The 13,861-nt window shown below is 37.4% G+C and overlaps 1 protein-coding gene across 1 annotated transcript in view; it reads right to left on the bottom strand.

Annotated features, from left to right (window-relative positions):
- Nucleotides 1–13,271, bottom strand: part of CDKAL1 (CDKAL1 threonylcarbamoyladenosine tRNA methylthiotransferase) — a 629,759-nt gene extending 616,488 nt beyond the window's left edge. Inside the window, exons 1-2 of the mRNA XM_079147924.1 lie at nt 13,097–13,271; nt 11,485–11,597 (exon numbers count right to left, since the gene is read on the bottom strand). Of these exons, the coding sequence (XP_079004050.1) occupies nt 11,485–11,597; nt 13,097–13,266 (283 nt within the window). The 5' untranslated portion in view covers nt 13,267–13,271. The remainder of the gene's footprint in view (nt 1–11,484; nt 11,598–13,096) is intronic.
- Nucleotides 13,272–13,861: the final 590 nt, after the last annotated feature.

The raw sequence follows: 13,861 nt of genomic DNA, 5'->3' as shown, positions 1-13,861 counted from the left end.
CACACACTCCGTGCACGAAAAACCACCACCTCACTGCCAAGTGTGTCTTCATGTCCCCCAAGCACGTGGTAACTGAGGCAGCCCTTCAGAGGTAGGGGGATGGGCTTTTCATGAGATGAGATGTAAGCCATTTCCAGGGCATTGTATCCTAATAGATGATTTTTAGAGAAAAAGCTAAATGTACAAGTTATACTGACTCAAAGCAGTGTCTACTTCTGAATAAACAAGGAAAGCACACCTTAGAGTATCTTGCATCTCTAATCTTAACCCCAATACCAGAACCAAGAATTTTATGCAAATAGTGATTTGTGCTTTTCTCTTTCTAGGGGAAAAAAAAAAAAATCACTAGGAAATGCTGTTTATAGTGGAAAAGCATGTAGATAGTGCTGGACACGAAAATATTCTACTTGTATTATCCAACTTGGGTCACAAACTGTATTGGATGTAACAAGCTCTAAGAACCAGCCATCAGAAGGTTGAGAGATGGATTCCACATCCTGCTGTACAAATAATCCTCACTTCAAGTCAAATTCATATTATCTAATTCTTGCATTTCTCACCTAGAAAAGCTATTCACAGAACCTTGGTTCTCCTTTTATCACACAACTGCCAGAGGAAACTCAAGCACTGAAAGGTTTTGCTAAATTTTCAAAGGTACGTTAATATGAAATCACTTTTCAAAATGGATGAACCTAGGTGTGTGACCTAAAAGCCACACAAATCATTTATTTATGGCTGTTATGTTTTAATCACTGGATTGTTTTTAGAGGCTTAAAAAAATTAATGGTTTGGCTACACAAAAGCAACTATGTTTTCCATGACACATTAGCTGTCACATTAAGACAAGGTTTTACCATTAATTATGCTGGATTAAACAGGAGTTTACATCTACAAAATGATTGTTAAATAACTGAATTTCCCGACCATCTCAAAATAAAAATAAAAGTCCTAGGAAACCGTACATGAATTAAAGATCCATTTACAAATCAGAAAATTAAATGTAAAAAATATAACCTCAATTTAAGACATTTGCAGATAAGGCATCCAACACATTTTTTTCATCAAAAAAGCAAATTAAAATATTTAACATGAGTCAACAGTGCCATCTTTTGGTATAGTTAGGCACTGAGGTAAGTTCAAAAATAATGTGCAGAAGAAAAATAGGAGAGCAAGGAATTCAAAAACTTGTTCATAATTTTATAGCATCTAAACTTAATAAACATTAGCTATTTTAACCCATAAATATGTTCCAAAATGGTACTCTCTCATTTGTTTTCACTTCAATATCATGAGGTTGGTAGACTATCATCCCATCTTAAAGAAACAGATTCAGAAAATGTTAATGACTGATGCAAACCTCCCTCAGTTAAAACCGCCTGTTTTTAATTTCCAACATTAATTCATTAGATTTATGTAATGAGCCAAATCATAATTATGTTCCAAGTAATGCACACATTTCTGTATTGTGTAAGATTTTGCAAAATAGTTTTATTGTTTTTACAATTTTTTTATACATTTGGCAAGGAAAGATGTTTATGTTTAAACTACCACATGAATATGCAAACACCGACTGCATTCACATAGCTAGTTACACTTTACAGATGCAAAAACTTTTATTCAATACAGTGTTCCTACCTATGTCGAGGGAAAAAAAATTCATGAAAAACTAGTCTTTTCTTTAAAAAAAGAAAAAAGTCCTTATTTACGGCTTGCGTATGACTTACACCTTGCTAAGTCACAAACAGCTGCTACAAATGAAATAGGATTGACAAGCTTCAAATCCTCTCCCTGCAGCGCCTCTGCCTTAATTTCATCTCATGCTGTCATCCATACACCCTTTTCAGCGTCTCCCACTTTCACGTTTTCAGTGATTTCCTGAACAGGGTTATTAGACCATAACATTTATTGTAGAACATTCTCAGAGCTCATTTTTGTCAACTAGCTAACAATTCACATGGAAAGGAAAAAATATTCCCAATGACCTATCGTTAGCTTTCACTCAACTGTTATTATGAATTTTACTCAAATTATAGCCATCAAATCTTTCTCTAGGTTTTTAAATCAAGATTAAAATAAAATGATTTCATCTTTAAGTCTCACAATAACTCCAAAAGATCAGAAAGACATCATCACGTGAAGACGACAGCAAAATGGTTACTGAACACACCAGAGGGAGGAGAGCCAGCGGGCGGCTGTAAGCTCATCTCCCGTGAAGCCCAACCGCAGGATCAAAGGCAGTCATTAGACACTAACTCCGAAATGTATTTGGTCGATTGGCTGGCCTGAACTTCTTCACAGTACATCTTTAAAAAGCACAGCAAAGACATGGAAATAGGCAAACTCAATGTGATTTACTGGAAAAACTGAAATAACATCCTAAGATAAGGACCCCAAAGCTCTTTTCCACCCTTAGGAGGGCTGGGCGCTCACACTCAGAAGCAAACAGTATTATGGATCTTTTCTAGGGACTATATCCTTCCCCTGTGTCTGAGTGGATGAAAATTCCATTTTGAAGGCCCTTAGATTTGTTTTATTCCCTTAGAAATAAAAAGGAAAATGAGAAAAATTATCATTCTCATTCCCACTTTTCTACTGTGCCTTTTACCAATCACAGAAAGTAACTCAAGTATTGAATACAAGAAATGCTCCAGACCATTTTCCTTTCTGGGAGGGTACAGGACACACACAAAAGGAAGTATATAAACTTATTTTATTAATTTTAAAAGAACATCAACATTTCTAATAAATTCATACCATTAAATTGAAAACAAAAATCACTGCTTCCAATTCAATCAAAATGGATTAAGCTAGACTTCTGATTACATATAATTTGTAGTCTGTCAGGAAAAGTGATGGTGTAAGGGTCTTATCCAAAACATGTCAAGACTGCGCAGACCTGAAGAGAATGCTACTGAACACAAGGGACTCACCACACATTTAACCTCTTGGATATACATCAATCTTTCACTGTTACAAAGTAAAATTAAAGTTACTTCCATATATTATATTTCAGTAAATGTTTTTACTTGCTCACTAAAGCCCACATTCCGATCTTGTGTGGGGTGCCATGTTTAGTGACGCCAGCAGTACCAGTGACCACCACATACACCGACTCACTCCTCCGAGGGCCGTTATCTTCATGTAGTAAGGATGCTGCGGCACAGACAGTCACCTGCCCAAAGTCACACAGCTAATCGATGGCAGTAGCTGGTTTTTCAGTCTGGCTTAGTATTAACTGGCTGACATCTGCTCTTCATCACTGAGCAACAGTGTCTCTCAAGTGTCAAAGGTAACAATGAGCAAGACAAAAAACTCACCATAAGAAAGAAAATGTAACAGATAAATTACCCTAAGAAAGGGATTAGAGGAAGAGTTATCTCTAAACCAGGGGAAAGAGCTGAGTGGCAACTGAGCAAGCAGAACTGCAGCAAGGAGTTGGTACTGAAATCATCAGAGGCGGCAAAAATCACGAGTCACAATTATCAATAAAAGGCCCTTAAATCGCCATAGCTATGACACATATAGGAACTGAGGTCTATGACACTAACAAAGATTTTTAGAAGTTGGGTGTGGTGGTGCACACCTATTATTCCAGTGGCTTGGGAGGCTGAGGCAAGAGGATCACAAGTTCAAAGTCATCCTCAGCAACTTAGCGAGACCCCATTTCATCTCAATTAAGAAAAAGGAGGGGGGGGTGTTGGGGATGTGGCTCAGTGGTTAAGCAACCCCTGGGTTCGACCCCTTGTACAAAAAAAAAAAAAAAAAATCTAAAGAAACTCCTACATTTGAGCATCACCAAGCTGTGAAGGCAGAGGCAAAAGCAAGTTCCCACAGATGCTTGATGGTCAAATCATCCCTCAAATTAGTCACCAAACACACATTAGTACACTGGGGAAGGCTGGCACTTTAAAGTACAGCTTGATCCATTCTGTCGGACTTTTAAACCTCTTCACCTGAATATACTAGTGCTTCTGAGGGTTAATGAGCTATTCAAGTCGAACCCTATGCAAGATTACTTTTATTCCTATGTATGAAAGTAACACGGTGGTAAAGGAACAAATACTGTCCTCAGACTCAAGAGCCCAGCCTTAGTATGTTCATAGGACAGTGCCCTGACCAGCTCTAGGGCAAGCAGTCAGGCAACAGAGCAGCAGAAGTGTCATGCAGTGAGCAATGACTGCATCCTCCCATATCTGGCTTCTACCCCACGTATGGCAGCTGGTATCTGCATAGGATCAGGCTGCTTCTGAAGAAGTAAATTTGTCCAATTCTTATGTAAGTGTTGCCAAAATTTTCAGGAGGAAAAACAAAATCAATAAAGCAGAAAAAGAAAGCATTAATCTAACAACCTCTGATAATTTTACTATAGGACTACTTGTGACATGAAATTCATTTCACAGACAACAGTACAGACTGTGGCAGTGATCGTGTGGCACAATACTGCCACCTTCTGTTCAAGAGCTAAAAATATGTCTTCAATCCAAACCATTTCATTTTAAACTGAATGCCAGAAAAGCGGGCAGTTTCTCATGTTCAATTGTCATCGTCCCAGAGGGGGCCTGGTCCCCCAAAATTAAAGAAAACAATATAAAGTAATTTTTAAATACAGCTCTCATGGAAACTTATCTGTTCATTTTCTTAAAACTGAAATTTAAACACAGGCCCGTTCTAAACAAACTATCCAAAACAAGGTTCTATGAAATCTCCAAGGGTAATTTGAAGTGATTAAATATCAAGTTTCTGAAAATCTACAGGCATGTCAATTTACACAAAAATTCTAAAAATATAAGAACATGTTTTAGGTTGCTTAATATCAGAAGGCCAGCAAATTTTTAAAGGACTAGGCACCGCAATACAGTTTAATGCTACACAACAGCTACAAAACGTTCAAACCAGCAGTGTGAGGGACAGAAAAGGTCAGGCAAACTTGACCAGGATAAAAAAATGCTCTTCAGGTTCACAAAAAATAAAAAAGATGAACTTTTCCCAGAACTCTACGAGTGTGAAAACTGAAAAAGCATGAAAACTTTATTAAAATTTAGGCTGGGCGTGGTAGTGAGCCCCAGCCACACAGGAAGCTGAAGCGGGAGGATCACCAAGTTCAAGACTAGCCTCAGCAACTTAGCGAGACCCCATCTCCAAAGGGCTGGGGATGTAGCTCAGTAGTAAAGTACTCCTGGATTCAATCCCTAGTACTAAAAAAAATTAAAACAAAATTTTCAATATAGATCTGATTATAGGAATTTGAATCATATTCAGTTTTTATAATATAAAACTCCTTACACTATGGAAAACCACTTTCTCATATTTCTGTGTCATCTTGGACTCATTTTTAAATAATGTCCTTATAAGGTCTCACAGAAAAAATGGTATACTTCTATGTAAATCTGACATAAACTATATTTAAGGTGTTTTAAAAAAAATCCTTAAAATCTTTTTAAAGATTAGGAAAAATACTTGTCACAATATGCCAATAACTCTACGCCGTATCTTTACCACAGCATTCTCTGCAAGAAATGTTTCCATTCGGCTCAATCTGCAGGGACCTAACAATGTTATTACACTTCTGCTAGGTGTATTTATCCCTGAGACCACAAGGGCAATAGTGAGTTCTCCACAAAGTTACGTATCACATGGCAATCAACCATGTATGTCAATGGCCTGGTGAACTGCAGCATTTTAAGACCCAACTGTATAAATGGTTTTTCAATTACATTTGCCCACATCCTTCCAAATGAAGGAGTCAATCATTAACACACAAACACACCATGCTCTAATTTTCTTACATTCGTTTTCATTTCAGTCTTTGGTTTTATTTAGAAAATCAAGTCTGTCTTCCAGAATTTTCACTTTTAAAAATATATTTTAACCTCCATAAATTGCTGCTCATCTTCCATAACAACCATCTTTTTTTTACTTTGTCACTATTTCCAACCTACTTTCCTCAATAAGACAGAAATGTGGTGTGCAGAGCAATCCTCTTAACTCAATTCCTTCTGAGATCACAAAGGGACTTTTCCTGGCTCAGGCTAGCCATTCCAGAACTTCAGTTCAGGATTCCCAAATGTCATTCACCTGTAAGACAACGTCTGGTCAAAAACAGGCTGTCTAGTTCATGCACCAACTTTTAACCCCAGTTGTCTATGAGACAGGTCACAGTGCCACATGCCAGAAAAGTTGCATTCCATATTTAGGTATCTCCAAATTACTTTCCCTCCCCAGATCCCAATATTGTGAAGCAATTTATTTTTGTCATCTGGGAACATAAAACCCCTCGAAGACTTTTCTCCTTGGAAGTTGGAGAGAACTGTCAGAAAGGCCCCGCCATGATTCTACTGCGATGGCAGTCAGCTCCTGGAATGGGGTCCACTTCCACTACCCCGTGTGGTCAGATCCTCACACTGGGCAGCTTGGAATAAAATTCCCAACTTTCTACCTGAAGTAACAGGGGACAAGAACTAGAACTACATGAGGCTTATGAACAATCATCTTAGTTTATAAAAGTTAATGTAGGATCACTCACAGGAACCAGGAGAGGTGCGAGTGAGCTGCCTGAGAGTTAAGCAAGCGCTTTAAATAACGATCTCGAGTCTACAATCTTCCCTCGACAGGAGACAGCATTGTTCTATATATATCTACAGAGATCTAAATATGATACAGAATATAGAAATAGAATACAGAAATCAAAATACATCAAGAGCTTTTAAATTTAGCTTGAATACCCACATAAGGGCATTTTACACATCAGCAGATACAGCTCCTATTTTAATGTAGGAAAGGTTTTATTTCTCTTTATATACCCCTTTTATGCTTAACTTTTAAGCCTTAGAATACTGTTAAGATTCAGAAGCTAGACAGAAAAGGGAGGGGGAAAAAATCTCGTGAAAATGGAAAGGAGGCAGCAGAGCACAGAAGATAGGAATCAAGGGGAAGAGAGGGGTAGATACGAGTTAAGGGCGAGACCAGATTACGGTCTGTGCAGGTGAGAAGACACCATGAAGAAGCCTACTGTCATGCATAACTACAATTCACCAAAAAAATTTTTAATACCATAATGCTAAGATTCAACTACATCTATAAGCTGACTACTACAGACTCTGTACACATATTTCCTTTATAACACCATATGGATCCACGAACCTTATAAGGCATCACCTACTGACTACAGAAAGAATTTCTGCAAGTGCGCTCTGGGGTACATCTTTTTTTAATGTACTATTCAACACAAAACTAAATACCTCATTGTAAATACTCATTACTATTACATATGGTATAACCTTAAGTCAAACCTAAAATGTCAGAATATTTTTAAATAATTTTTTTTAAACCTGCATTAATGAAGTCTTGCCTTTATCCTCAGGAACATGCTATATTAAATTTGCAACAGATACAGAAGGTGTTTATAGACTGTATGACATGATATAATCATGGTGAAGGTAAAGGAATATAATCATGGTAAAGGTAAAGGAACATGCTATATTAAATTTGCAACAGATACAGAAGGTGTTTATAGACTGTATGACATGATATAATATAATCATGGTGAAGGTAAAGGAAGTTTAAAGAACAAGTTAACAGCCCTGTACTAAGATAAGCTGATTTTTTTTTCCCCCAATTTCCACAAGAGGATCAAGAAGAATTTAAAAATCGAGACTTGTTAATGTACGTTTCCACTGGCGATGACTTTGTATTTATGATTAGGGAGGCGGGAAAGGACCTGGTAGCCCTCAGATGACACTGCCCTCTGTAACTAAAAAGCTCACTTCCAGCTCCTGACTCAGCAATGAGACTAATAAACTGAGCATGCTCCTGCAGTGCAGACTGTGATAGCACGAGCCCCTAGGTCCCCTCCCAGGACTGAAAGCCTTCTAATAAGGGTCACAATCTAAGTCTCTCACAAAGGACAAAATTTCAAAATATTGGGCAGCACACACTACTCCAATAAAGCTATTACACTGACAGATTTCCATATGAAGTGCCTTTAAAACATCAGCTTGCAGGAAGACTAGAGGCGAGACTGTGCAGGCAGACACCTGTGCCCAGGGTCGCCTCAGGCACGCACTGCTGGGTGAAGTCTTCCTTCTCCAGGCTCCATCTCGCGCTGAAACGAGGCACCTCATGCCAGTTATTTCAGCTGATCCCTGCGACGCCACATAGTAACGCCTAACAGGGCTTATAACCAGGTGCCCCTCCTGAAGATGTATACAAACACCCTCCCTGCGCTGAGAACTGGCCGCCTGCCCAAAAGAAGCACAACATGCCCAAGTTTCTCAACTGGCTGTACTTTAGAAGCTTGTTCACTTTCCACAAAACTAACATAACACTATATTTTATTATAAAGGTAAACAAGATATTAATGTGAAATGTCATGATTGCCAATTCTTAAAGAAAACTGACATAAGGAGGCAAAATCTGTCACTTCTTAAAAACGATTCATACTTACACTTTATCTGAGGCAAGCAAGATTTCTCTAAACCCAAGTCCAAACACAGAAGGGTAGCTCGAACATCCCTCAAATTCTGTTCACTAGTGTGGTCCTTGGATGTAGTTCTTGAGCAAAATTTTCCATATATCAATCAAATATATCCCATTGAGCCCGGTTACAAAAATTTAAAGTTACTTCAAATTAAATGGCCAGAACATTCTACATTAATCATTCAATTATAATATCTTCTATACCAATAAACTAGTATTTGTCTCTGAAAAGAGAAATTTTCCTTAATTCAAACACAAGATGCTATATTCTCACTTGACATTATTGAAAAGTATTTATAAGTCTTTAAAACAGTAGGCCCTACTCCCCCATACTATAAAAATAATGAAAAAATGAGCCTGAGATTTACTAAAATAACTTCAAACATTTGATGTGGAACATGAAAGCTTTTCCTTTGCCAAAAAAGAATAAACATGTCTGCTGGAATCCACAGACAGTTCACTTCACATCTCTGCACCTCCTAGAACTCTGCCCTGTGACACATGATGGGTTCAGAGAACATTCACTGAATGAACTATATGCAACTGTACAAGGAAACTATCAAGAATTTTAACAGTCAGCAATTTTAAATGATTGCTTTCTGAAATGATGGGTACCCAAAGTACACACAGTTCTGACTTAGCCAAGCTTGTCCATAAATACTTAATATGCATGACACAGATTATTCTCAGGTTAATGAGCTGGAGCCTCGGTCAGCATCCTTGGAATGAACTTTTTCCCCAACTAACCAAATACATCATTCATAGCAGGTGACTACAAACTATACCCAACACAACTGTATCTACCACAGTCATATCTGAATGGGAGTGATCCCTGAAGTAGCTACTTTAGAAGATTGTGCCTTTATTTCAGGCTAGAGACTGGTGAATTCTGTAACTAAAAGAGCACTGTTCAACATATCATGTACCTTGGCCTCAAAAGACCTGTGACTATTTCAAACATCAAATGTACTCTCAAAATATGAAGATTTGCCACCAATGACCACACCAAAAATAATTTACCAGTATCTCCGAAGGAAATAATTCAAAAGCAATAACCAAAGCGTTACTGGGCAAACAGTAGAACCTACAAAAATGGTTTACTTGAAGAACACATCCCTGGAATGTTCACATTCCAGTATTTGCAGGGAAAGTTTCATTGCTTCCCATGATTCTAATCATATCATGTTTCCATGCATTCGTGATACCAATCAACTGTCCCAAATTTTAGGGAATAACATCATTTCTCCTCCAAGTTTCATTCTTTGAAATGAGAGGCCAGCAGGCACTATTTTCTAATAGTTTTTCCAAAAGTTTTTGAATCACCTTTCTCCTTCAAAACCAAAAAGTTTGAAAAGAAGCACTAAGCACTAACAGCTAACTTCCCTGAGCCTTTATGAAGTTTTACTATGGAATTATTCACAATTCACAGTAAGAGATCTTCAAGGGACTACCCACATAGCTGTTCCTTGCCAAATAGTACAAACATCTGTAATTGGCAACTGAGAGCTAAAAGCTTGATTTGCTTTTCTCCATACCATTTTCAATAATCTCTGTATATGTTATACATGATCTACTTTTATACCTATTTTATATCAATTATATTTGCTATTTTAGTCCATATTTGATTAACAAAAACAAATTATTAATTTCCTTAAACTCCCACTACTCCATAATAATGAAACCAACCGCAGACATAGGTAATCGAGAATTCATTCATATACCTAAACATCAGTTAGAGAGCTGGGGGTGGAGCTCAATGGTAGAGCACATGCTTAGAATGGGCAAGGTTTCAAGTTCAATTTGAAGTGCCACCACAAAAAAGGGGGGAAAAAAAAAAGAAAACACCCTAAGATTTTCATTCCAAGCATCTTACAGAAGCAATCTGGTGTGTATTTCCTAGGCCTCCAGCAGCTAGACCAGTGGAAGTGATCCTGCAGTCTGCTGTGCACAAGCCACCTTGGAAGGAAAGACGACGAACGACCACGTTGGGCACGGTCAACTATGATCAACACAAACACACATAAGTAATCCAAGTATGTAAAAGTAATACACTCGTCAGCAAAAAGTAAAATTTCGCATTCAAATGACTTTAATATTCCCAAATTTTAAAAAAAATCAAAATTATGTGTGCAGAACAAAACTTAATATTCTTATATAAACATATCAGGACTGTTCTTTTATACAGAACAGAGCTGCCATCAGACCAAACACAAACCACAAATGGACTACATTTAAATCAAATGTATTAGATTTTAGATGTGACTAGAAAAAGTCAACACTTGATTTCTTTTTAATGTTTTAGGAAATGATCCTAAAGGCTATTATTTTCTTAATAATTGAAACATTGCAATGTGTTAAGGCATGCCCAGAGTAAAAACTACTAATGAATACACAGTAGGAGTCACATTTTTGGGTTGCGGGGGTGCAGTAATGGGTCAGGCACCCTCTACCAGTGACCTACATCCCCAGATCTTTTTATTTTGTCACAAGGAAACACCAGACAAACCCATGTGGGAAGACAGTCTACTAAACAGTAGGTCAGTTTCTTTAGACGTGTCAAGGTAATGAAAGAAGATGGAAAAAATGCAGGAACTGTTACAGATTAAAAGGACTAAGGAGACATGACAATATCTAAGGTGGGACCTGAACTAGATCCTGGAATAGGAAAAACTGGTAAGGCCTAAAACGTTGAGTAGTTTAGAAAAGAGTATTGCAGTAACGTCAATGTCCTCGTTTATTCATTCCATAACAGTTACGTAAGGTGGCAAAGGCAGGAGAAGGCGAGTGAAGGGCACATGTGAGCTTCTCCTAGCTTTGCTACTTTTCTGACAGTCTAAACTTATTTCAAAATAAAAAGATGTTTATAGTTATTGTAAAATATGATACCCATAGTTTTCTAGGTATAGTAGCTATCATTATTTTGCCTTAATCATTAAGTTATGCCAAAATACCCACCAATGCCGAAACCTGTAACTGAGAATTTTATCAATACCTTATAGATCATATTACCTGTAATTTTATAGCCATAAGCAGCTAGCTGTCCAGCCATATACTCTCCATCTGAATTATTATGTGAACAACCCCATGTTCGTATCCAAATTTTCTGTATGCCTGGAATAGTGCTGTTTAAAAAAGAAAAAAAGAAAAGCCACCAGATGATTTCAGAGCACATTACACAAAAAACAATCTACAATTCACTAGCTATTCATTTAATGCACCAATTCAAAATCTGTTGTTACATCAAGAGTCTAATCAAGATAAAATAACCACAAAACTGCAAGAAAAGAATCTACATTTAAAAATGTTTTTCTCTGAATTGTACTTTTAATTCCTACTATTGACCATACTACCACTAATTCAACTTCTAGAAAATGTATAGAAATAACAGCACAGAAACTGAAGCTAGCAGTAACAGCCAATGAAAAATTAAGCATTATCTGTTCAGACTCCTGCATACTAGTTGCAATCATTACTTTATAACACACAAACAACTTAATTAAAATTAAAACCTATCACCCTACTCCATTATTTAAAGTATTCCATCTAACCAGGAGTGATGGCATACAACTATAATTCCAGAGACTTGAGAGTCTGAGGATTACAAGTTCAAGCCCAAACTGGGCATTTAAGGAAACCCTGTCTCAAAATTAAGAAGAAAAAGGAATGGGGTTCAGTGGTAGAATGCCCCAGGTTCAATCCCCCCTATTCAATTTTTAAAAAGTACTCCATCTATAAAAATAGTTTAAAATGTAGTATTTTTAGAAAAGGAAAAGAATAACTTGTATTACTCTAATAATTTACAGATAACTAGAAGTTACCTTAAGGATATATTCAGGACAAATATTATAAACTTCAGTCATTAAAATAAGCAATTTTTTAATTTATAAATTCTAATAGCTTAATGTTCCAAATAAAATAACTATATTAAAACTCTCAACAAAAATTTTGCTCCACGCTTGCCTAGCATGTGTGAGGCACTGGGTTCAATTCTCAGCACCATACATAAATTAAGATCCACTGACAACTAAAAAGACATTTAAAGAAAAATAAGTTTGTTCCATTTGTGTACAATGGGTCTAAATGTATTCTACTTCATGCATAACTAATTAGAACAAATTTTTTTAAATTAAAAAAAAAAAAAAAAAAAAAACTCAACAATATGCTGAACAGGGCTCCTTGAAAACTCTCCAACGTGGCAATTCTGGCAATGCTGCATTAGAATCTTCCTGATTAGAGCCCTTCACAACAGTGTAAATGGCAATGTTTGTGCCTGATGCCTTACGCTGGTCCGTAAGCATTCACAATCAAAGTTCCACAACACAAGAATCACAATTTTCAATAAAAATTTTAATTTAGAAGTAACAGAATTACATACCAATTACATACTTATTGTTCTAGGCCCTGCCTTCAAAGAACATCCAATTTGACATCCTTTTCTTTAACCAATTGCCTTGCCAAATTCAAAGTCATTGACATGGAGGAGGAAAAAAAAAAAACCTGCATGTTTCCTACCAAAAGTCCAGAAAGGCCGAAAAAGAAACCCTATGCAGACCACACACACACTAGTACTGCCAGCATCTTCCCAGAAATTAAACTGAATACAATTCATAGAAAAGGTTACCTGTCACTTGGTGGGCTGTTTTCCTCTTGCAGGTATGACTGGGTGTTTCGCCTTCGCACCTTTGGAATGACGTGCCTTCTTGAAGAATGTCTATCTTGTGGCTTTGAATCTTCCTGGGATACAATATCTTCTATGTCATCCAGCAGGGTATCACAGGATGCAGAAGGCATCTTTTCTATCAAAGTCATAAACAGCACAAGCGTATGAAATCTGCTTAACCCGGTATCACCTATAAAACATTTTCAGCAAACTAATCAGCCTATACAAATCAACCTCAAGTTTAGAGAAAAATGCAGGGGATAAACACAAGGAAACGACCAGAAGTCCCATTGATAGTAGGACATTCCAAGATCCAACTGAATTATTTCTTCAACAAAGCAATACCATGGGCGGAAAAGGCAGGGCATCTTTAAGATTAAAGGAAACTTAAAAGCCCAAGACCCCTCTATCAGCTAGGAAGGCGGCTGATGTTGAGAACGATAGCTACCATGGACTCCGGGGCTTTGAAACACTGAGGTGGTGGCCTTCAGGCCAAGCCTCTGTGGCTTCCTGTCCTTGGAGCAGTCCTGGAATCCCTGGAGGGCGCCACTCTCTGGGGGACTGTGGCTGAACCAAGAAAGGCGGCACCTGGGGCTGTCTACAGATTATGATCGTGTGAAAGATTCTGAGATGGGGAAGGCTGCTAAGTGATTTTTAAATGTAAAGAATTTCTTTGAGTTGGATTCCGTGGAAGTTTCTCACTGACCCAAGTCAGCTAAGGAATAG

Source organism: Sciurus vulgaris (assembly GCF_902686455.1).
Source record: "Sciurus vulgaris genome assembly, chromosome: 7".
Classification (NCBI taxonomy): Eukaryota; Metazoa; Chordata; class Mammalia; order Rodentia; family Sciuridae; genus Sciurus; species Sciurus vulgaris.
The sequence above is the reverse complement of the archived record's forward strand: the minus strand, read 5'-3'. Positions and strand labels throughout refer to the sequence as shown.